At 42.3% G+C, this 24,863-nt stretch overlaps 1 protein-coding gene across 4 annotated transcripts in view; it reads left to right on the plus strand.

Moving 5' to 3' along the window:
* DENND1B (DENN domain containing 1B) overlaps positions 1-24,863 on the plus strand; it is a 324,137-nt gene that overhangs the window by 141,553 nt on the left and 157,721 nt on the right. For 3 of the 4 annotated variants that reach the window (XM_040359884.1, XM_040359885.1, XM_040359887.1), the window contains exons 5-8: positions 450-569; positions 7,702-7,771; positions 11,628-11,708; positions 24,371-24,430. In XM_040359884.1, coding sequence (XP_040215818.1) covers positions 450-569; positions 7,702-7,771; positions 11,628-11,708; positions 24,371-24,430 — 331 coding nt within the window. The remainder of the gene's footprint in view (positions 1-449; positions 570-7,701; positions 7,772-11,627; positions 11,709-24,370; positions 24,431-24,863) is intronic. The other variant, XM_040359886.1, reaches the window with a different exon arrangement.

The following is a 24,863-nucleotide window of genomic DNA, read 5'->3' on the forward strand; positions in this document are numbered from 1 at the left end:
TTGTTATATTTATTAGTATTATAATTATTTGTATTCATATTTTGATTACTGTATTTTTCTGTGTGTGACCTCGAGGGTGGGGTGTACATTTATATATTGTTTTGATTTTGCAGGGGTTTCCACCTTTTATTCATAAGTTGCTTTTTCGGTTTTATTTGCTTTAATAGTTTGCATTTGTGTAAAGGTTTTTGAAATGATTGATCCACCATCATTGACGAGTGAAAAATAAATGTTTGAGGGTATTAGGGTAGCGCTGCACTTTGTATATTAGAAATTGAGTTTGTGTGTGGAAACACATGGCAGTGTCAAGCACCAACCGATTAGTTGATTTTCATTAACTTTATATTTTCTTTGGATTTATGGGTCATTTCAGATTCCTCATCTGCTCTTAGTAGTGTGGTGAAATCTTGATCTAATTATTAATAGTTTGAATCTTTGTACTTTTTCAGGGGTACCCAGGCACAGATGGGGCAGCACTTTACCTTTGTTCTGACTGATATTGATGGAAAGCAAAGGTTTGGTTTTTGCCGCTTGACCTCTGGAGGTAAAATCTGCCTATGTATTCTAAGGTGAGTATAATAGTAGCTCCATCGTTTTCTGGTAAATTGCATCAATCACACCTTTTTTGCTTTGACATTTTTGTTGATTTTTGATGTTTTAAAGTTTAAGCTGACCACAGACAGTAGTGTGTGGTTTGATGTGCATGCACAATCTGACTTTCAGCATTAAAAGAAAACTGCAAACTGCCTAACTTGCTAGCCTGGCATTAATGTTAAATGGATAATTTAAATTATTGTTAAATAAAGGAAAAGGACTAAGGGGCAACAAGTTTGTTGGCGCTGGTTTTTCAGCACAAGGGGTATTTGGTAATTGGGACATGTCTATGGACTACCTTATCTGCTTCTCGCAAATGTTGCAGTCCCACTATTCATTTATTTTACTGAACCAGACTTTTTTCTCCTTTCCTTCACATATTGATACTGCCACTTTACTTTCATTCCTTAATCCTAGTACACACGATCAGAAAATTGGGCAAAAATTATTGCTTTCAAAGCAATTGTACGATAATCTGATTGCTAGTACACAGCTTTTGAGAGCCGATCTCGACAGTTCATTCGAAATGATACCAGATCGTACAAATTTAATTTAATCAGTACAGTATTAATCGGAAGATCACGTCCACGCATGCTCGGAAATGACAGATTACATTACAATACAATATAAAAATAGATAATACTGCGCTCAGGTTAAAAAGGACAGGCGGATAGCAGCTAGCATAAATTGTAGGTAACAATGTACAAGTATGAAATGGATGGACATTTTTCTTGTTACCAAGAGGCACCCAATAGGTGAATCAATCTTGATTAAAAGGTAAACCGTAATTTTCCACCAACTCCACGGTGAGCCGAACCTGTTAAGCCCTGTACACACGTTCGGTTTGTCCGATTAAAAACAGACCGATGGACTGTTTTCATCGGACAAACCAATCGTGTGTGGGCCCCATCGGTTTGTTTTCCATCGGTGAAAAAAAATAGAACATGTTTTAAATTTTTCTTATGGATAAAAAAAACTATTGTCTGTGTGGAAGTCCAACGGCCAAAAATCCACGCATGCTCAGAATCATGCTTGACTGATTTTTGACTGATGGTGTGTAGGCAAGACTGATAAAAGTCAGCTTCATCGGATATCCGACGAAAAAATCCATCGGATTAGATTCCATCAGATATCCGATCGTGTGTACGAGGCTTTACCCTCACAACTAGATTATAGATAGGTTTTCAAAAAGGCCAAAACGTCAATCCACCACAAACTGCTCCAGCATGGATGCAGAAATCACTACTCATGTTAAAATGTGTAAAGACAAAAACCATTGTAGTATATCAAAACAATTTGAATTCATTAAAAGCATATATATATTTTCTGTGGCAGATGTAAACAAGCATGTCCTATGAAAACTTCTGATGGTTTCAAACCAACAAGATGGCCACAGTCCTCATGTTCAGTGACGCCACGTGTCTAAAAACTCTACTCCGCTAAGTTTTTGGACGCGTGAAGTTGCTGTGCATGAGGACTGCGGCCATCTTATCGGTTTGAAACAATCGGGAGTTTTTATATGACATGCCTGTTTACATCTGCTACTGTTTGAGTATATATATGTGCTTTTAAAAGGTTCAAATGGTTTTGATATACTACACTATGGATTGGTTTTTGTCTTTACACCTTTCAACATGAGGAGTTATTCCTGGATCCACGCTGGATTTCTCTATTTCATACATTACAATACAACACAACACATTGCATCACTTCCAAAGTTGTATTATGTATTCTGTAGTACAATAATATAATTTCTCTTATCGTCCATGGACAGACACAGCCTTCACAAGTCTTGACATATGGGTTATGTTACTGTTCATAGGAGAGGACTAGGCAGAACATGTTAGATATTTAAATATATGTTACTTTAACGGAGTTGAACAGCCCTGCCCAGGGGGTGGTCCCTCCGGACATACCCCTCCTCCTTGCAGCATGCAGCCTCAGTTTTTTGTTGCCTAGCAGAGGAGAAGGACGTTGGCTCCCTTTGGGCCCAGTGCCCTGAAGATTTTTTTTTTTTTATTTGCTTTATTTTGTTTTAAGACTCTTCTATCAACTGCCGGCTGGGCGACAGGCTGGATATATAGATCCTTGTAGTCTTCCCAGTCCGGCCAGCGAGCGTGCAGACCTCAGCTACGTGCTAGGTTGACCACGACATAGCCCCACTGGACAGGGGCTGGCCCTGCTAGTTAAACATCTCACGAGGTCGCATACGACCAGGTCTCGTCCTGTGTCGCAGCATTCCTCATGGTCGAAAGCCGGCATCCTCACCTCCGGCGGCCGAAAATTTAGTCTGCGGATTTAGGCTGCGAGTTGCGGCCTAGCGGCTCAAAGCGGTCCTGGGGCTGCGCACTCGTGATCGATGTTTGCAAATTTAGGCCGCAGTCTCTAAGCGGTCCGGTTCCTCAGCGGGCCTCGCGGCCAGCGGCCGAAAAATTAAACCGCGGCCTATCGGCGGTTCAGGCCGGTCCTCGCGACCGGAAATTTAGTCCCCGGCTTTTGTGGTACTGTGCCGCAGCCTGCTAGGCCTTGTGGCCACCTCTTACCGGAGGGGTGGCTCAGTGGGGTCGGCGACTCCTGTGAGGGGTCCCGGGGTGTGGCCCCTGTGAGTGGTCCTGGTGTGTGGCCCCTTGGGGGGGTTCCGGTGTGTGTGGCCCCTTGGGGGGGTCCTGGTATGTGGCCCCTTGGGGGGGGGGGAGCGCAGTCTCGTCGGCCACAATTTCTCGGTGGATCAGGCAGACTGTCATACAGGCCTATGCTCTTAAGGGGCAGGCGCCCCCCTTTCCGGTCATGACACATTCAACCGGGGCAATTGGTGCTTCCTGGGCTTTCCAACATCAAGTGTCTGTCTCACAGGTGTGCAAAGTGGCTACTTGGTCGTCCGTTCACACCTTTATCACATTTTACAAGGTTGATGTGAGTGCATCTTCAGATGCTTCCTGCGGTTCAAGGTTTTGCAGGCGGCTGTTTAAAGTTGCAACTCCTCCGTTGAGGAGCTCTGCTTATTTTGGGGTGAAGTTAATTGTTTTTACTGATACTGTTTCCACCCCTTGTTTTTTTGACACTGCTTGGGGACGTCCCATATGTCAAGACTTGTGAAGGCTGTGTTTGTCCATGGACGATAAGAGAAAATAGGATTTTTTTGTACTAATCGTAAAATCCTTTTCTCTGTGGTCCGTGGATGGACACAGCACCCACCCCTCTTTTTTTAGGTTTGTACTGCGTGTTACGAACTGAGGCTATTTTTTTTTAGAGTTTTTAGTAACCTTTTCATTTTTCGATTTCAGACTAGCATGCAATAAAAAATGGACGATCATTTGTCTGATATTCCCATTGTGTGAACAAGGCTTAAGACCGTGGAGTTGATTTACTAAAACTGGAGAGAGCAAACTCTGGTGCAGCTTTCAGGTTTTTTTGTCAAAGCTTAACAAGCTTAATTTAACAAGCTGAAGTTAGAAGCTACCCTGCACAGTTGCACCAGATTTTGCACACAGTTTTTCTAAATCAATCCCAATGTTTTTATAGATGAAGTGTTTTCTGTTACTGTGTACTCTTGATCCAGGCTTTACACGCAATCCCCCCCCCCCCCCCCCCTATTTGCCACAGTCTGGACAGGGGGAAACCTGCTCTATATATGTGAACCTGCAAATTGTGAATCTCTTTACTAACTTGGAATGGTGATTGCTCACCTGCCCCTTCCTATGCAAGCCACTTCCTCTCCGTCACTTAACCTCTGACTCCTTCAATTTAAAAAATGTACCCTGCAGTGGCACCCCAGTGGTTCAAGAGCCTGGAGGGTGACTGGGCTACTAATAGGTAGCAGTTCTGGGAAAATATTCTCCGGGAAACTGTTTGAATCTTGTTCTAATGAGCCATGAAATATAGGGAGGTTTGTTCACTGTGACAGGCCTTGATGGGGCCTTGTATTTCACACTAGACCTAAAACTCAGCAAACCTGTCACTCTGTATATTATGCCGACAGAGCTACTCTGGTCATCGCTCCATAGTTTTTCTTTTCTCTGCACATTTATTTCTCCCAAGTTTCTAGCAATTCATCTGCCAGAGGTATACATTTGTGTTGAGACACAAGGCATGCAAAGCTGAACAGCCACTAGCACATACAGACATATATGCATGGTGAGCACAAATAGCTAGGGCTAATTTTTGTTACCTGGAGGAAAGTTGAACCGTTGCCCATATAAACTTTAAAAACCTTCTTTTTAATTTTAAGCTTGATTGGCAGTTGTAGGTGACAGCTGCTATTTTACTTTTCTGAAATGTTCAGAACAGCAGCATCGTTAGTGCATTTTGGCACTACGCTGTAGTGGATAGCACTTTCGCTTAGCAGTAAAAAGGGTCGCTGGCTCAAATCCCAACCACAACACTACCTGCCTGGAGTTTGCATGTTCTCCCTGTGCCTGCGTGGGTTTCCTCCAGGTACTTTGGTTTCCTCCCACACTGCAAAGACATACTGGTAGGTTAATTGGATCCTGTCTAAATTGGCCTTAGTATGTGTATGTATGAATGTGAGTTGGGGACCTTAGATTGTAAGCTCCTTGAGGGTAGGGACTGATGTGAGTGTACAATGTATATGTAAAGTGCTGCTTAAATTGATGTCACTATGTAAGTACCTGAAATAAAATTTGGGTTGTTGCTGGTTTTTATTTTGCAGTGACATTGCACTTCCTAACATGTTAGACTCCTACTTTCTAATTTAACAGCAACTATTTAGTCTGTGTGCCTACCAAAAAAAAAAAAACATTCAATTTGTATTCAATCAAGTGGGCCTTTGCAAAACCAAAGATGTTGGTAAACGTAAATGAGATTGCACAGTCTGTAATGTGTGAGATAGACTTCAGGAACTAGTGTGACCCGTTATTTTCTTGCTTGCCTTGCGCTACCCATAGACATAAGAGAGTACAAGCAATCTATTGTACAGATATATTTTCATAAATGCTATGTACCGGAGTGATTTGTATTCAGAACAATGCCAGATAATATAAAATTAATACTTCCAGGTACAGAAAATGTATTGTTCTAGTATCTTGAGGTGGAAAAATAGACTTGCAAAAATATTATTTTACTCGCTAGAAAATGCCCAGAAGTTCCAACTGTTCAGATCTAAATTTTAGTGGCTTTTATCTGCAAAAATTCTGTAATATGAATGAGTTTACCACACATTAAATTAAACAATAACCCTAAATTACCTTCATCTTTGGTTAGCACTTCCGCCTAGTAGCTCCAGGGTTGTTGGTTCTAATACCAACCACGGCACAATCTGCCTGGAGTTTAAATGTTCTTCTTGTGCACGTGTGTTTTTTCCAGGTACTCTGGTCTCCTTCCACACTTCAAAGACATGCTGGTAGGTTAATTGGCTTCTGTTTAAATCGGCCCTAGTAGCTGTATGAATGTGAGTTAGGGATCTTAGATTGTAAGCTCCTTGAGGGCAGGGACTAATGTGAATGTACAATATATACTGTATGTAAAGCACTGTTTTAAATGGTCAGCGCTATGCACGTACATGTAATAATAATAATCTTTGTGTCTGTGTCTTTTTTTATGGAACTGTTAGGCTTCATGTATACTACAGCTCCTAATCTTGAGTTTAGGAGCTTTTGGCATTTATTTTGCCAAAGCTCCTAAATTCCACTCCATAAAAGTCTATGTGTCAATGTACACATAGGCTTTTACCACCGTTTAGAAGCTGCTACAGTTAGGGGATCTTCAACCTTCCTCAACCTCCCTCAACCTCCCTCTTCTAAATGCAGAAGAATTGCGTTCAAGAAAGGAAAGTTTTGACCGCAAAAAAGGGAAAATTGTGGTAAAATTGTGGAGTGATTTTGCAGCGTTTTGTGTTTTGCCGTGGCCAGTAGGCTATGTGTACATGAAGCCTTAAAGTAAAAGACACAGTCAACAGCATACTTGGTTTACTATTAAAGCAGGGTATCTTTTGTTTGCAACTCCAATTATATTCCCATATTTTTTTTAGATAGCTACTTTATACAACCCCATAAATACATAGAATTTCAAGGAAAAAAATATTTATTTATGAGGTATGTCTAAAAAGTTTAGTGAATGGACCCATATGCACATGGCTATCCAGAGACACGTAGAGAAGCCCCACCTAGTGTGGAGTACACGTGACTGTCAGGGTAAACCCACTGCGGGCAGTCAACCAAATCATTATGAGAGGTAGGGTTACAGTGCAATGGAGCAACAAGTGAACATCACTTTATGCTACAAATTGGAGAAACTGGTGTTGGAGACGCATGAAATGTTGGTGTAAGTGTATGGGATGGAAGCTGGGAGCAGAAAATGTGTTTACGATAATTTGTTTGTATCTTCTGTTTTCTGATACCGTGCACCGAACGTATTAGACACACCTCGTGTGTGTGTGTGTGTGTGTGTGTATATATATATATATATATATATATATATATATATATATATATATATATATATATATATATATATATATATATATATATATATAATTTTTTTTTTTTTTTTATATTTACAAGTATATGATTACACACTGATGGTTAATAAATATTTACATATATGTGCGAACTTTTCAGCAGTAAGTCTGGAGTTAGCACTATGACCTCTTATCTTGCACTAGAGAGCAAGGCTGTGCATGCCAGTCTCTGCTCATGTGTAATGTAAAGCTCATCATCCATTCTGTATACTTTGTAATGACCCCCAAACACTGCAGCTCTGCCGAGAGGGAGCCAGCCTGACACGACATTGAAATGCATGACCTCTCTTGTACAGAGCGGTGCATCTCACTATCCCTTTGTAACAGGGACATAAATCTGCCGCCCAGAGGAGGGAGATGCCCACACAAGGGACAGGCTATTTTTCATTAGGCAGTATAAGGCAATATTCATGAAATAATATGATAAATGGCTCTGCACTGCAGTGAATAGTACAGTGTCTTTGCTGCCCGATAAATCAACTGTTATAAGCATTGCCACTGACTTTAGTAGCGCGTGTGTGTGTGTAAATATCTGTGTGATATATATATATATATATGTGATGTATATATGGAAATGTATATACTCATACTTTGGTCATGCTCTATTTTAATAATGTGTTTATTCCATTCAGTTATCTCCCCTGGTTTGAAGTCTACTACAAACTGTTAAATACACTGGCTGACTATTTAGTAAAAGAGCAGGTAACAATTTATTATCTTTATAGCTTATGAAAAATAACTGTGTAATTCATTTTATTCATCAATACTTTGTGTTAAAACAATACAGTCATGCAAAACAGTAAGTACTTCCCATGGAAATTATTGACTTTTTTCAGCATATTTGAACAGGCAGACAATCTGCACTCAGACAGTGCCTAGATATGAAGGTAATATTCTTGAACAAATGAGACATAAAAGTGACCTGATGTATTTAAAATCATGTCAAATCAATGAATTGGAATGAAGTGAGAACCTTCTTAGGGAAGTATACAGGTTACAGTCTTATTTAAACATCAAATATGTGGGGCGGGGTGAGGTGTTCTCTTTGCTAGTAATTTGTGGTTTTGTCATGCCAAGATCATAACAGCTCTTTAAGGCTCTAAGAAAAATATCATGGATGCTTATGGGTCCAGCAAGGGGTTTAAAAGATTACTAAATTATTTAAAGTAATTCCATTGTAAGGAAAATAACCTACAATGCAGCATTTGTCCAGGACTGGTCGGACCAGCAACTTGACTGTCAGATGCTAAAAGGAGTCTCTAAGAATCTCAAAATTTCATTGCAGAATCAGCAGGTAACTCTTGCAACACCTGGGTCGAATAAATGCATCTACAGTCAAAAAAGATGTTTTGCAAATGTAACCTGCATTGAGAATGTGCCCTTAAAAGCAGTTGCTGTCTAAATAGAATATTAGAGCAAGAGTACAGTTTGCCATTGAACATGTAAATGGAGACTGGTGTTTTCTGGAACAATGTTCTGTGGACTGATGGCAGTAGATATGTTTACTGCAAACTAAAGACAGCATGTTGAGAAAAGAACCACATACTGTGAAGCATGGTGAAAATTGCTTTGAGGCCGATTTGCTGCTTAAAGGCCTGGCCAGTTTGCTATGAATTTAGCATCGTATTAAAGTTTTTAATTGTTGATTGTAAACTCATGTTTTTTTTTAAATGCATGTCATACTTACCTGCTCTATGCAATGGTTTTGCACAGAGCAGACCCGATCCTCCTCTTTTTGGGGCCCCTGCCAGCACTCCTGGCTTCTTACCCCTTGCTTCTTACCCCTACCCCTGCCAAGTGCCCACCATAGCAAGCCACTTGTTATGTGGGCACTCGAGTTGGCTCACTCCAGAGCCACAATCTGTGTGCCCCAGCTCACTCCTCACTGACTGCGATTGACAGCAGCAGGAGCCCATGGCTCCCACTACTGTCTCTGGGCCTCTTGTGCAAAGCCCTGGATCAGATTGGGCTCAGGTAAGGGGGGGGGTTACCGTAATGCAGAGAATACATTAAGGTAAAACCTTCTCTTGCTAAGTGAACGGTTTATTTGGCTTTATCAATTCAACCCAATTGCTGAGATAAATCCAAAGAGAACAGATATTTTTTACTGAACACAATTTACTAATTTCCTGCACCAGGTCAACTAATCCATACATTGGCACGGTGTAAAAGTTCAACACTGTCTGGAAAATGAGACTAAAATCCAGCTTTAAGAATATTGTGCTCCATGTGTTTTATGTTGCGACAATGGATTTGAACAGGGCCAGTGTCATTCACCTTAATTGTAATGCCAAATTAACAAACCTTTAGTTACCGTATATTCTGCTATAATTCTAACCAAATCTGTTCATGTTCTTCTAACAGGTGTTCCATCATATGTTCATTGACTGATTTTCCAAACACTTTTTTCATAATATTGACATGTTTATCTCAGAAATGCGTACAGTTCAACTCCTTGCAGAGGTGTAACTGGAACCTTCAGGGCCCCGGTGCAAGAAACCATTAAGGGCCCCCCACGACACCCCCACCCTTACATCACAGTCCATAGCATTCCTCTTTATATCACAGTCCGCAGCGTTCCCCTTTTCATCAGAGCTCTCCCTCACATCAGGGTCTGTAGAATTCCCCTTTACGTCAGAGTTCCCCGTTAGATCAGGATCTGCTGAGTTCCCCTTTACATCAGATTCCATAATTCCCCTTTAAATCACAGTCATCAAAGTTCTCCATCCATCAGAGTCCGCAGGGTTCCCCCTTACAGTGTACCCTGATGAAGAGGAGCGCTCTGTGTGGATCCTGATGTAAAGGGGAACGCTGATGTAAAGGGGAATGTTGCAGACCATGGTGTAAAGGGGCACGCTGTAGATTCTAAGCGGGGCTCTGGTTCCCCCTTACATCATGGTCCACAGCATTCCCCTTTACACCAGAGTCCGCAAGGTTCCCCCTTACAGTGTAAGGTATAACTCTACAGGCCCTGATGTAAAGGGGAACTCTGATGTAAAGGGGCATGCTGTGAACTTAAGTGTAAAGGGAATCTCTGATGTAAGGTGGCCCCTCCCGTTACATCAGAATCTACAGCGTTCCCCTTTGCATCATGGTCCGCAGCATTCCCCTTTACATCGGAGTTCCCCTTTACATCAGGGTCCACAGAGTTCTCCCTTGCACTGGGGGTAATCCTTCAGACTTTGATGTAAAGGGTATGATGTGAAGGGGGACTCTGGTGCCCACAGTGACCCCTCCCCCACATAGACTCTGTGTGGCCTGGCTGGAGCTGTCAAACTGACCCCACCTCCTCCACCTGACAGGCTCAGGCAGATCTTGGCTTTGACCTTTGATCCTCTTCTTCTTCCGGCTCTCCCACTCCCCCTCTTCATATCACCCGCCCATTCAGTGTAAATGATCTCCTTCACAAATAATGTTTGTCCCAAAATGGCATCGGCAATGGAGACATTTGCATGCCACAATGCCAGGTTCTGAGGCCAAGAGTGTGCTTCTTTCATGGTACATTTTACATTTCTTGATCTTTTTATTGAATAAGTGATTGAAAAGGCCAATTTTCCCAGTGTTTATATCAAATCAAAGAATGGCGTGTGGACAATATTTGAAGAGCTAATGTTTGCTTGTTAAAATATGTTGAAAAAAATCAGTTTCCATGGGGTTTACTTACCTTTTCACCTGAATGTATTACATGATTGTTTTATTTAATGCCTGTCTTCATTTTGTGCATAATGCACTTTTTGTGTTTTATGTATTTTTGAATTCTTTGATGATGAACACCAGGCAAAACTGTTTTTATTTTAGTTTTTAGTCGCGTGGAAAAGAATTGGCATCTCTGTTTGGTTTTTGCTTCTATCCAAGACTCCCTAAGGCCAGCTTCATATGTGTGTGTTGGAGGTAACCTCTGGTGGAAAATAAATTTCCCTTTTTCCCCTGCTGTGCATCTTCACCAGCACTGCAAGGGTTAAATGCATGTTTATGAATGGGTACTTATTACAAGCACTTTTACTTAACCCATTCTTTGCTTCGCTTGGCAGCTGCCAGTCAAATCTTCTTTCCGATGTTTTGACTTTTGAGCGGTCCCATAACATCCTTGTGTACAGTGCAGAGCTTTTGGCCCCGCATTGTACTTGGGTAGAAGAGGTTGAATGACCTGAGTTGGGACCAATGTTGGGATGAATAGGGCACCTTTTAAAATGAATGGCACATCAGTAAACGGTACTGTAACATGCACGTGTTCATTCATTTCACACAATCTGTGTTCTATTAGCTTCAGTAAAGGGTAAAGGAGACATCAGGGGTCTAAGAACATAAACGTATACAGCAGGAGTACCTATGTACGAAAAAAGAAAATTAATAAGGTTCTATACTTACCTTATTCCCTGCCACTAGCACTGTTCTCTACTGCCTGATGCTTTGGATTTTGCAGGTCCTTAGCATTCTTCCAGCAATGACTTTGGGGGATACTGCAATATTTCCTATTTTCAAGGGCATGATTTAAATTCGTATATCTGCCTTAACTGAAGGTTTGAGATGTATTAATGCTGTATTTTTGTCCTTTCAGGAAAATGACTTGAATGATATACTGAAGACTCTGTACAATCACCCAGTTCCCAAAGCTCACACTCCGGTTAGTCTGAACCTGGTAAGTGTCCCAACCCTCTTACTAGGGCAAAGTACCAAAGCTGTGAATATTACAGAACATGTCAGGAAAACATAAGTTGTTTACATTTCTTTGTTACTCATAGTGAAACTACAGTACACAACCCATTTTGTCCTGTCTCTTCATGTTGTGGTGGTGCCCTCCTAATGTTTGGACCCTGACTGACACATTATGCTGCTAGCAGATAAATATCAGTACTGTATATAAGATAAGCCTAGCATATCCGTTAAAGCTGGGTCATAAAATGTCCATACACAGAAGTGGGGATCATTTTGATAATTGGTTATCCCTTAAACCACCCTTGATATATTTAATATGTATACCCACATATGTAGGGTGTAGCCCTAAACCATGTCAGTGGTCTATGTTTACATTCAGTATTAGAAAGGAACAACCTGCATTTATTATCTGTTATATTGGGGGGGACACATGATAAAGTATTCACCTACATTGGGTTAGGCTGCTGACTTCAGGACACTGGCAAGCGTGCTTCCACCCCTTCTCCTCCAGAGTCTTTCTCTGAATTCCCTAGGGCCTCAGTTGCTTGTACACCGTAAGGATGAGGAGGATTATACTTGTACAGGAGTCTCAATCTGCAGACATAACTTCAAAATTTAAAGTGCGTTTTACCCCAAAATGTCATATTCCTGGTATTCATCTGTTACCATGTAAGTACTTGTATTAATAAGTATCCTGTTCTCTTTGCATTGCTTCTTTTGTGTGAAAAACCTGGTGAATCCTGTCAGTCCTCTTGCTTTTCTGTTTCAAACTGATCACGCTAGGCATGAAAGCACATCCATCTTAGTATGGTCAGTTTTCTTCTTTGCATACTTTTCTGAGAGCAGAGCCTGCCTGCAGTCTGTACCCCACATATATATACACACAAATGTTTTGCCTGGGGTTGTTTTTGTTTCACAAGATAAGGGTTTACATAAATACTTTAACCACTTCCCGCCCGGCGCATAGTCAAATGACGGCCGCAGGAACCCTTCGTCCCTACGGGCGGGTGTCATATGACGTCCTGGGATTCCCTACAGTGAGGAGAGCTTAAAGAAGATACGCTATGCCCGCACAAAGTTGCGCCGCCCTACGTGAATCTGGGCCTATAACTTTTGTGCAAACCAATCAATATACGCTTATTTTATTTTAGTTACCAAAAATATGTAGAAGAAAACATATCGGCCTAATCTGAGGAAAAATTATAAAAAAAAATTGGGATATTTATTATAGCAAAAAATAATAAATATTGTGGTTTTTTTTCAAAAATGTTCACTCTTTTTTTGTTTATAGCGCAAAAAATAAAACCACAGAGGTGATCAAATACCACCAAAAGAAATCTCTATTTGTGGGGAAAAAAAATGATTTGGGTACGTCGCTAGACAGCACAATTCTCATTCAAAGTGTGACAGCACTGAAAGCTGAAAATTGGCCTGGGCAGGAAGGGGGTGAAAATGCCCGGTATGGAAGTGCTTAGACTTGAAGCTATGCTCACCAGGTAGGCTTTAACTTATCAGCCTGAGTTTTCAAAAAAATTCCCCTGCCTGAAAATACTTTTTTAGTGCATTCCCTTTTACAACCTATACTTTCTGTATATAGTGATTGATCTAATCCTGGTAAAGCCGTTGCTCTGCCTAGCTATACCCTATGGAGGAGGGGTTCCTAAGGTGGATTTGTTTCTGATATAGCTGTTCCTGTTGAGGGACATCCCTGTCTTTCAAGACCAGCTTAAGGGGTTGTAAAGGTTTGTTTTTTATTTTCTAAATAGGTTCCTTTAAGCTAGTGCATTGTTGGTTCACGTACCTTTTTTGAATTTCTCACTTCCTGTTTCTCCTCAGTAAGCTGTTCTGGCTGACTAACCCCCAGCCAGAACAGCTCGGGTGATGGGGGCAAGTTTATTGATGAGAAACAGGAAGTGAGAAATTCAGACAAAGAAAAAACATTTAGAAGGAAACGGTAAGTGAACCAACAATGCACTAGCTTAAAGGAACCTATTTAGATAAAAAAAAAACAAAAAACTTTTACAACCCCTTTAGGAGCCCTTTCTAGGACCCTGAAACCTGCCTACCTTGTCCATCTGCCAGGCTCAGCTGTCTGGTCTAAGGTTAACCACTTGCTTACTGGGCACATATACCCCCTTCCTGCCCAGGCGAAATTTCAGCTTTCAGCACTGCGTCGCTTTAAATTAAAATTGCGCGGTCGTGCGACGTGCCTCCCAAACAAAATTGATGTCCTTTTTCCCCCACAAATAGAGCTTTTTCTTTTGGTGGTACTTGATCACCTCTGCGGTTTTTATTTTTTGCGCTATAAACAAAAAAAGAGCGACAATTTTGAAAAAAAAAAACACTTTTTTATTTTTTGCTATAATAAATATACAATAAAAAAAAAAAAAAATTGGCCGATATGTATTCTACATAATTTTGGTAAAAAAAAATAATAAAAAAATCGCAATAAGCGTATAGTGATTGGTTTGCGCAAAAGTTATAGGGGATAGAATTCTGCCATTTTTTTTTTTTACTAGTAATATGGCGATCTGCGAATTTTGTCAGGACTGCGATATTATGGCAGACACTTTTGACACATTTTTGGGACCATTCACATTAATACAGCGAACAGCGCTATAAAAACGCACTGATTACTGTATAAATGTGACTGGCAGGGAAGGGGTAAACACTAGGGGGCGAGGAAGGGGTTAAATGTGGATCCTGGGAGTGATTCTTACTGTGGGGGGAGGGGACTGACTGTGGGAGGTGACCGATGCTGTGTCCCTATGTACAAGGGACACAGCATCAGTCTCCTCTCTCGGACAGGACGTGGAGCTCTGTGTTTACACACAGAGCTCCACGTCCCTGCTCTAAAACTGCCGATCGCGGGTACCTGGCGGACATCGTGGCCGCCAGGCACGTGCATCAGCATCGCGGTGACGCGCCGGGCGTGCACGCTCGCCGCCTCCGCGCGCCCCCCCCCAGTGGCCGGAGGACCTGAGGCTGTAAAAAGACGGCCTCCCTGATTTATAGAGCCACCTTGAGGCGATCTTTTTACTATGGCCCGGGTCTGTAGTAGTTAAATACCAGGATCTTGGATCTGGCCTAACAGATCATTTTGTACTCCAGCAGCTGGAGCTCATTCCTCTAGCCCAAATCTATTTTGTTGATGGGCTATTAGTTGTTATATTCTAAACATCCTGGGTTTATTTTCAGTACATATGCGGGTGAACCTTTGGCTCAGTCTGTGGCACATCGGTGCAAGAAATGCCTCTTGTGTGTTCCCTTCAATAGGGATGCCTTTTTAAAGAACCCCTGAACAAGTTTATTAGGAAAGTCATGGGGGAGGTTCTACTCAAACCTGTTCACCATACTCAAGGCCAAGGGGGACATCTCACTCACCCTGGATCTAAAGGCTCCCTTTTTCCAGATGCAAAAGTTCCTCATGGAATTTTCCTTGTCAGTCATTGTTTCCCACAAGGGAGACCTTCTGGCTTTTGTGGATATTAAGGATGCCTATTTTTATGTCCCTATCTACCTGGCACATTGACACTTCCTATGTTTTGTTGTGAATATGCAACCTTGCCAGTTTGTTGTAACAAAACAAAAAAGGTATGCAAGGCTCCTCCACAGTAGTCAGGGTGTGTGAAGCAGATTCAGTTGGCAGGTGTCACACTTACCCTATAAAGGCCCTGTTACCAGGGTTATATGTTAATGAAGCAGAAAGCCAGCTAGATTAGTCCCTCTAAAAAAAATGTGGCATATGAAAAAAGGGAGGTGAAATAAGAAATTTCAAAGAATTAATCACTAAGGGACTGCTGGGTATGACTACAATTATTTTATTATTATCCACATATGAAATTCTTTAATGATGAAAAAATACACGTATCTACAAAACGCTATTTAAAAAGACACTAGTCTGGATAAGGACTCAGGTGGCCACCACAACCTTGCATACCACATTCACCATCTCCTGCAGGAGTGTAACAACCCTGTGAAATTCAGGCTCACCCATACCAGTTTGTTGACCTTCCCCTGTCAAAAAGAAATATTTGTTTTATCAAAAAAATATAAAACTCTGGATGGTGAAGAAATCGGCCACAACTCTGGTGAGCAATACCACTTTTGCCCCAAGTTGGTTAAAAGTTAAAGCTGAAGGGGGGAAAAAAAAAAACAATATTGCATGTAAGGGATACGCAGAGCTAAATATCTTCAATCCTACAGAACCCTTTTCTGATAGTATAAGCCACCACCATGTTTCCTGTATGAAAGATTGGCACGGTTTAGCATCGTAATGGAACATTTGTGTGAGTATATAATCAAAGGCCCCTGTATACACATCCTGTACATACATACTACCTCATTTAGGCAACTATGCTAGAAAACTTTGCAAACTAGCGCCATTCCATTTACAGCAAGCTACTACAATGTACACAAAACCAGTTTGCAATGTTATCCTACATAGTCGCTTAATGTTACTGTTACAATGGTTATTAATATTTTATTTTTTTAGGGTTGACAGCCAAGGTTTTAGAGAACAGATACTTTATTACCAATCATGGCCAATGAGATTACTTTTGGCTCTTGGGGAACTTCAATCCCCACCATGCAAAACATGAAGAACTTGTAGTTCTTCAAAAAATTGCAGATCCCCAGTTACATCACTGATTAGGAATGCTAATACTGTTTAACTGTAGGTTTAAAAACAGTAATTATGTTAATGACATTAAGTACAATACACAGTTATGGTATGTATGCTATAGGAATTATACAAGTCTAATGCCACGTACACACCATCACTTTATGTCATGAAAAAAAAATGACGTTTTTAAAAACGTCACTTTAATTGACTGTGTGTGGGGGAAAACGTTGTTTTATGTCTTGTAAAAAACGACCAAAAAAAATTGAAGCATGCTTCAATTTTATGTGTCGTTTTTCAAAAGTGCACTTTTTACTTCACAGAAATTGACCGTGTGTAGCAAAAAACGTCGTTTTCTAAGACGTTTTTTCATCCACGCATGCCCAGAAGCTACTTATGAAGCAAGCTTCAATGGTAAAACGTGGTGGAACGTAACATCACTTTGCAAGAACATTGTGAGAAAAACGATGGTGTGTAGGCAACTTCGTCTTTGAAAATTGAAGTTTCAAAAACGTCATTTTTTACTTCACAGAAAGTGTCGTTTTTTTTCATCACATAAAGTGATGGTGTGTACGCGGCATTAGTATATGACCTCAATCAGAGAAATACCTAATACCACATCTTTGCTCAAGATTCGCCCCTATGGTACATAGACAACCTGGGTGCTAGCCACTGTAGACCTTCTCCACTTCCATCAGAAATACAAAAAAATGTATCGGCCACACTCCTTTCTTAGTGTCTCCTTATGAGTTGTCAACAAAATGTCTGCATACAGCATTGCCTCCTGGGAACTAACCTTCCTTAATGCATTTCACCACTCCTGGCTTGCTCATAAAACCCTACAGAGATTGAGGGGGGATACTAAATATCCAAAAATCAGCAGTGGATCCATCTCATTGTTAATATTATATAGGTCTGATCCTAGATATGGCCCTGTCAACCGTCATTCTTAGTAAGACTCCCTCTGCTCTTACTTTGGGGATCCTCTACAGTCTAGGAGAAAATTAAGACTCTGCTTTTGCATAAAGCAGGTCCTTATGCCAAATTTCACTCCAGGACATTGCAACTCAACATTCTGGCAACGTGGGACAAGAGATTTCAGTCTCTGGATCGTTGCATATGCCAGGCTTGCATTGGCATGGTGGGTTCAGTGCTGGAGTGAGGAAAATCCTTTCTCCCATCAGTATGGAAGCTTCTTAGGATGGAGTCCTACATACAAACTATATTTTTAAACTTTCTGCAATTCCTGGTGTTGTGTAAGTTTTGCCAGGTGGGTGTTGAAGGCACATATTTATGGAACAGGAAAAAAAACTTAATGGATTTGAGCTAATAGCTGCAGACTCGCTGTCCAACTCAAAAAAGTCTTCTTGGCCAGGACCACTTGCAGTCTCCAGTAGTCAGTTCAAGGGAATGACAGAGGTTAAAGACAAAAGAGAGAAACGAAACTCCTCATGAGTGCAATGAAACCCTTTTTTAAATATTTGTTAAAAACATGAACTCACATGTCATCTGTTAGTATGGTTGTCAAAGTACACAGCCAGGCTTTAGGGGGTCCCAAGTCTCAAGGCCAACAGTGTGCGAAGGTGTATATATAGTCACACCCCCTTCCACCACAAGATTCCCGACAGACTGTTTTAAGATGGCACCTGCCAAATCTCCATGGCACCTGCCTACTTTATCCATGCTAAACCTTAGCTGAGACAGCAGCCAGAGTTTTGGCTGTAAAATGTACTATTCACTTCCTCTTAGGAGACTCAAAGCATTAGTGGCATGTTTGAGGCAGATCCCCCTTTCTCATGTCTATATGACTGGGCACACTGACTTTTGCTATTTGCAAACAATAATTCTGAATATTCATATCTGCCTTTATTACCACTTACCACTGAAGCTAAATACAAATAATTCACGTTAATTGGATGATCACCATTTAAAACTATTGGCTTCCTTAAATTGGGAGCATATCACTTTGAGGGTATTTCTGGTGAACACTCACAGTTCACTATGTGCCATCGCTCGGACTTTTAATATACTTCTGTCTAGAGCATTCATAGTCTATTAGGGGTTAAGACTTCTACACGTGCATGGAGTAGAGGTATTATTTTGTGCAGTGTTTAATACACGGTACAGTAAAATCAGTTGTTCTCCATAGTGCTATTTCTTTATCGTACATCACGGGACATAGAGCAGCCATAATACCTAACTGGGTTATACGCCACCTATAGGTGAATGGTCACTGGCAAACCAAAAAGACAGGAAGTCCTCCCCTATATAACCCCTCCTACATAGGAGGTACCTCATTTTTTTCACCAGTGTTTTGTAAGGTGATGGTCATGGTTGGAGAAGCTCCCCATGATCTAACTAAGAGAATTGTCCTGGAGCAGACCCCAAAGGATTTAAAGGACTATAAAATCGGATTCATCTGGACGATGATACACTAAAAAGGATGGTACCCGAGCCTTGTCTACATAAGATTACGAGGCATTGCCTGTAATGTGACCCTTTGGGTACTGGACCCTGGGATCCAGACCCTTGGTAATAAAAGACCCCAAAGGAGATCCGGCAGGGTGTTTTACAGGTCCTAGGGAGTGGCCCCATATTCAGAGGGACCCCGTTCCTTGAAGGTCCAAGAGACAGATCCCGCCGTTATGGGAGAAGATTGGAATCTAGCTTTTAGGCAGAATCCTGTGGCGGGACTGGTAACTGTTTTAAAAAAAAATCCTTTGCTATTGCTTAAACCGGAAAATATATTGTACAGTCTCTTTTTTAAAGAACGTCCATTATGCCAGTAGAAGGGGCACGACAGGAGTGCAGGACTCTACAAAAATGCACGTGGCAAACATGCACGCCAGACATGCGCAGTAGGGGCAGAAGCGGCCATATTAGGAGATGCTCCAGACCTTGGCTGCTGTAAGCAGGCTGGAAGGGACAGAGAGTGACGTCAGCTGGGCACGTGAGTCACTGTGCTTGGATGGACCAGGGCACATCAGGTCATGTAAGAGCTGTCTACTGCAAGGGCTAAGTGTAGTATTTTGCAGGACGGTTGACAGTGCATAAAGTGTTTTTTTTTTTTTAATCTGAAGTTTTGTCTCAGGCATGTCTTACCAGAAGAGGAGTGGGGAAGGCATCTTTAGGATCTCTTCGGCCACCACAGACTTTGCAGGCTTTCCCCCTGCATCTGTTGCTAGAGAAAATTGTGTATGCTGACTGGAATCACCCTGATAAGCTTTTTATTCCTCCTAAAAGGTTTGCACCTTTGTATCCTATGGAGGAAAAGTTTATAAAGAAATGGAGTTTGCCAACTGTGGACGCTGCCTTTGCTTCGGTGAATAAGAGTCTTACCTGTCCTGTAGATAATGGCCAGGTGTTAAAAGATCCAGCGGACAAGAAATTGGAGTCTTTATTAAAGGCTTCATTTGCTATTGCTGGGTCTTCTGCACAACCTGCAGTAGCAGCTATTGATATCTGTCAGTCTTTAAAGGACCAAGTGAAGCTGGTGACTAAAACTGTCCCCGATCAGGGGGTATCTGCTGAGGACTTGGCAGAGTTACCTCGTGCCTTATGTTCCACAGTAGATGCTCTAAAGCAGTGGTTCTCAACCTTTCTAGTGCCGTGACCCCTTGATAAAATTTCCCAAGTTGTGGGGACCCCAACAGTAAAATTATTTTCGTAGCGTGGGTTGTCTGCACCCAAGGCAAGGTAATAGGATGAGTGGCAGTGCTGGCGGGGAGTTGGGATGAGTGGCAGTGCTGGCAGGGAGTTGGGATGAGTGGCAGTGCTGGCAGGGAGTTGGGATGAGTGGCAGTGCTGGCGGGGAGTTGGGATGAGTGGCAGTGCTGGCGGGGAGTTGGGATGAGTGGCAGTGCTGGCGGGGAGTTGGGATGAGTGGCAGTGCTGGCGGGGAGTTCTGATCAGCCGACTTAGGTGCTCTTGATCAAGGTCATCTGCTGATCTGAGAACTGTAGTGGGGACTTTTAATGGCAACTATAATCACAGGTTGTGTTACTTACTGTGTCTCCGACTTTGTGGTATCTCGTAGCAGCGACACCTATGCCAAAATCGGTAGATAGGGTCTCCAGCTCCTCCCATTTCACATTCCTCACCAGTCAGCTGACATCTAGTTTCTGTTCCCCAGCCAATGCCGTGAACTGAATGGGCGGCTGTGAAGAGGCTGAGTGGGCGGCCGCGGGCCCCAGGAACAGCCCTGCTGGGCAGCCACATGCTCCAGGGACAGCTGCTGGGTGACCGCAAAAAGGCTGGGAGAGCGGTGAAGGCTTCAGGAACAGCCCAGGATTCGGTGACCCCTGGCAAATCCCCATTCGACCCCCAAGGGGGTCCCGACCCCCAGGTTGAGAACCACTGCTCTAAAGGATTCCATACAACAGGTGTCCCGGCTCACCTTGTTATCAGTACATATGCGCAGGATTCTTTGGTTAAAAAGCTGGTCTGCGGAATTACCCTGCAAAAGATTATTATTATGGTTTTCCCTTTCATGCGAAGCGGCTATTTGGAGAAGCTCTGGATAAATATATCCAGAAGATTTCAGGGGGTACAAGTGCGCTTCTACCAGTTAAGAGGAGGCGCAGACGACTTTCCTTCTAAGGTAGTGGTTCAGTACCCAGCACTAATAATTTCAGGCAGTTTTGATGGCCTCAGCCGTCCGGGTCTAGGGAAAGCCTCAAGGCCAGGGGCAGAAAAAGCCCTGGGCCCACAGACCCCCTAAAGCCAGTCCTAAGCCCTCCTGGGTTATTTCTATGGTGTCTCAGGTGTACAAAATAGAATTCCGAGGGCTTCCCCTGCTCTTGGTTCTTAAGGTCCAACGTCCCCATAGATCCAGTAAAGAAAAAGTATTTTCTTCAGGCAATAGATCATCTAAGGTCACAAGGAGTGGTTTCAGAGATTCCAGCCACCGAGAGGTTCGGGGGCTTTTACTCAAATCTTTTTATAGTCCCAAAGCCGAACGGAGATGTAAGGCCTATTCTGGATCTCAAGGCTCTGAGTTCTGAAGTCGCTCTTTCAGGATGAAGTCAATCCATTCAGTCGTGGCCTCCTTGCATGGAAAGGATTTTTTGGCGTCCATAGACATCAAGGATGCATACCTACATGTGCCAATCTGCAGATCCCATCAAAGGTTTCTGTGTTTCGCAGCAGGCAACCAACATTTTCTGTTTGTGTGCTGCCCTTCGGTTTAGCCACGGCATCTCCTGTATTTACAAAGGTACTGGCACCGGTATTGGCAGTTCTAAGATGTCAGGGAATATCGTTTACAGGATACTTGGATGATCTATTATTGATGGATCAAACGGTTCCAGGCCTGATTTTTGCTACCATGGAAGGTCAGAGCCATGAAAGACCCCGTCCATGTCATAAAAGAGAAAAAATATCCCACCATTTGCCTGTGTATAAGACTACTGGGGGAAAATGTGTCCTCATTCAAAGCAGTCATTTATGCACAATTCCACTCCAAACCACTACAGAACATTCTGTCTGTCTAGAACAAAACTTCAAAGACTCTGGACTGGCACATGTCTCTTCGGCTGAAAGTGTGTCAGATTCTCAGTTGGTGGATGATGACCAAGAATCTGGTAAAAGGAAAGTCCTTTTTGCCTGTGGTCTGGAGGGTGGTGAGGTCAGACGCCAGTCTCTCTGGATGGGCGGGCAGTCCTAGAGGAGGCCATCGTCCAGGGAGGTTGGTCCTGGAGGGAGAGGAGCTTGCCCATCAACATTTTGGAGATTCGAGCAGCTCGCTTGGCCCTAAGCTTCTAGACTTCCAGACTACAGGGAAGTCCTGTGAGGGTCCAGTCGGACAATGCCATGACTGTGGCATACATCAATCACCAGGGAGGCGCTAGGAGTCAGACAGCCCAGAAGGAAGTGGATCACATGCTGACCTGGGCAAGAAAGATTGTTCCATCCTGATCAGCAGTGTTTATTCCGGGAGTGGAGAATTGTCGGGTGGACTTTCTGAGCCGCCAGCAAATGTTTCCCAGGGAGTGGTCCCTAAATCCTGAGATCTTTGCATTGATCTGCTGCCGATGGGGGGTTCCAGATATAGACCCGCTGGCGTCCAGGTTCAACAGGAAACAGTTTTGTGTCCAGAACCAGGAACCCGTTAGGGGCAGATGCCTTGGTAATTCCGTGGGATCGGTTTTCCCTGATATATGCCTTCCCTCCAATCTGACTGTTGCCAAGGCTACTACCCAGGATTTGGGAAGAGAGAAAGCCATGATCCTAGTAGCTCCAACCTGGCCCAGAAGGACTTGTTATGCACAGATTGTAAGACTGATGGTGGGGAACTTCCACTCTGTCCAGATCTGCTCTCGCAGGGTCCAATACTCCACCCTGCTTTATGGTCTTTAAATTTAACGGTTTGGCTGTTGAAACCAGGATCTTAAAAGACCGAGGCATTTCTGGGTCAGTATTGTCTACCATGTTGAATGCTAGAAATCCAGTCTCTAGGAGTATCTACTATAGAGTCTGGAAATCCTCTATTGCCTTATGTGAGGCCAGGAGGTGGCACGCCGTAGATATGTAATTGGGAGAGTTCTGGCTTTTATGCAAAAATGAGTGGTAATGAATCTGGCCTTAAGTACAATTAAGGGTCACATTTCGGCCTTTGCAATCTTTTTTCAGAGGCCTTTTGCTTCTCACTCCTTAGTACGAATGTTTGTACAGGGGCTGATTTGTGTGCTTCCACCAGTCAGGCCTCCTCTGTGCCCTTGGGATTTAAACTTTGTCCTGGGGGTTTTACAGAAGCAGCCTTTTGAGCCTAACTGGCAGATTCCTCTGGTTCTCTCAACAAGAAAATGTTCTTTTCCTGGTGGCAGTGATGGCCAGGAGGGTGTAGGAGTTGATTGCTCTGTTCTGTAAAGAACCTTATTTGATCTTTCACCAGAATAGGGCGGTTTTGCAGCCACAACCAGAATTTTTGCCCAAGGTAGTGTCCAGTTTTGATCTAAATCAGGATATCATTCTGCCTTCCTTTTTTCCGAATCCACAGTCTGCAGAGGAGAAATTATTTCATTCTCTTGATGTAGTATGGGCTATCCTGGTCTATCTGAGAATGTAGGCTCAGATGCGGAAGACTGATGTTCTGTTTGTATTGCCATAAGGTCCCAAGATGGGACAGGCAGCATCTAAGTTGACTATTTCCCAATGGATCCGCCAGGTGATTGTTCAGGCGTATGGATAAAAGAGGTACGGCCCCGCCTTTTCCAATAAGAGCACACTCTTCCAGTGCTTCATGAGCAGTTCATCATCAAGCATTGATGGCTCAGATTTGCAAGGTTGCTACCTGGCCCTCGACGCATACATTCACTATGTTTTATCAGGTGAATGTTAGGACTTTTTTTCTACAGCTTACCTGTAAAATCATTTTCTTGAAGTACATCACAGGACACAGAGATCCCTCCCCTCCAGGACACAGAGATCCCTCCCCTCTTGTCTGGGAAGTTTATTGCTTGCTACAAAACGGAGGTACTTCCTGTGTAGGAGGGGTTCTATAGGGGAGGACTTCATGTCCTTTTGGTTTGCCAGTGTCCATTCACCTATAGGTGGCATATAACCCAGTTAGTTATTATGGCTGCTCTGTGTCCCATGATGTATTCCAAGAAAAGGATTTTACAGGTAAGCCATCAAAAAAAAGTCCTAATATGCATTGACCCTTTTCAATTGTATTGTCCTGTGCTTGTCTTTTTTGTTTTGTTTTTTAATCTGGCTTATTTTCTATATTGAAGTGTTTAACAATGCAGATTAGTGCTAAAACATATTTGCTTCCTTGTAGAAAAATTAAATGTACAACATTTAATATGTGTATATGAGCTTTTACTGATCATTGGTGTATTAGACGGATTACCTGCTGCAAAGACTGTAATGCAATTATAAGTGAAGGTTCTGCTGATAAAATAGGATATTATGACATCATGCTTTCAATATAATTTGAGTTCTTCTGATACATATGCTCGCAGCCTTAGATATTAATAGCATGGTTAAAGCTACAAGTAGAATCTCTGTTTCTTGTTTACAAGAACCCACTACAGTTTGTTTCAAGTGAACCTGTTATAAAAAATGCTTCCCCTCCGGAGTTGGTAAGTGAAAGGCCGGGTGAGTTCTTAGTTCTGTAGAAACGCTTTCCCAAATTAAAAAAATTGATTCTGGTGAACTTTCTCTTCTACAATTATTCTGCATGCCACTTCCACAAACAAATTCTAATCTAGCTGTGTTCACTGAAATAATTTACTTATTTTGAAACTTTCACTTTAATTAGCAAATTGGAGTTGATTTTTCCCTTTTCTATCTTTAAGTAGTTAGAGATTTTTTTCCTATTTTTTTTTTTATATCATCCCTTTCACTGGAAATGTTGGGGCAAACAGGTGTGCTTTCATACTAGTTTTGAAGTGGGTTTTTAATTTTAATTTGATGGAGAAAAAAAACCTGTAAAACAGCCTTTCTCACCCAGGGTTCCATTAAACCGTAGGCTTACTCCAGAGGTTGCTATGGGTTCCTTGAGCAATGAGCAAC

Source organism: Rana temporaria, chromosome 7 (assembly GCF_905171775.1).
Source record: "Rana temporaria chromosome 7, aRanTem1.1, whole genome shotgun sequence".
NCBI classification, from domain to species: Eukaryota; Metazoa; Chordata; class Amphibia; order Anura; family Ranidae; genus Rana; species Rana temporaria.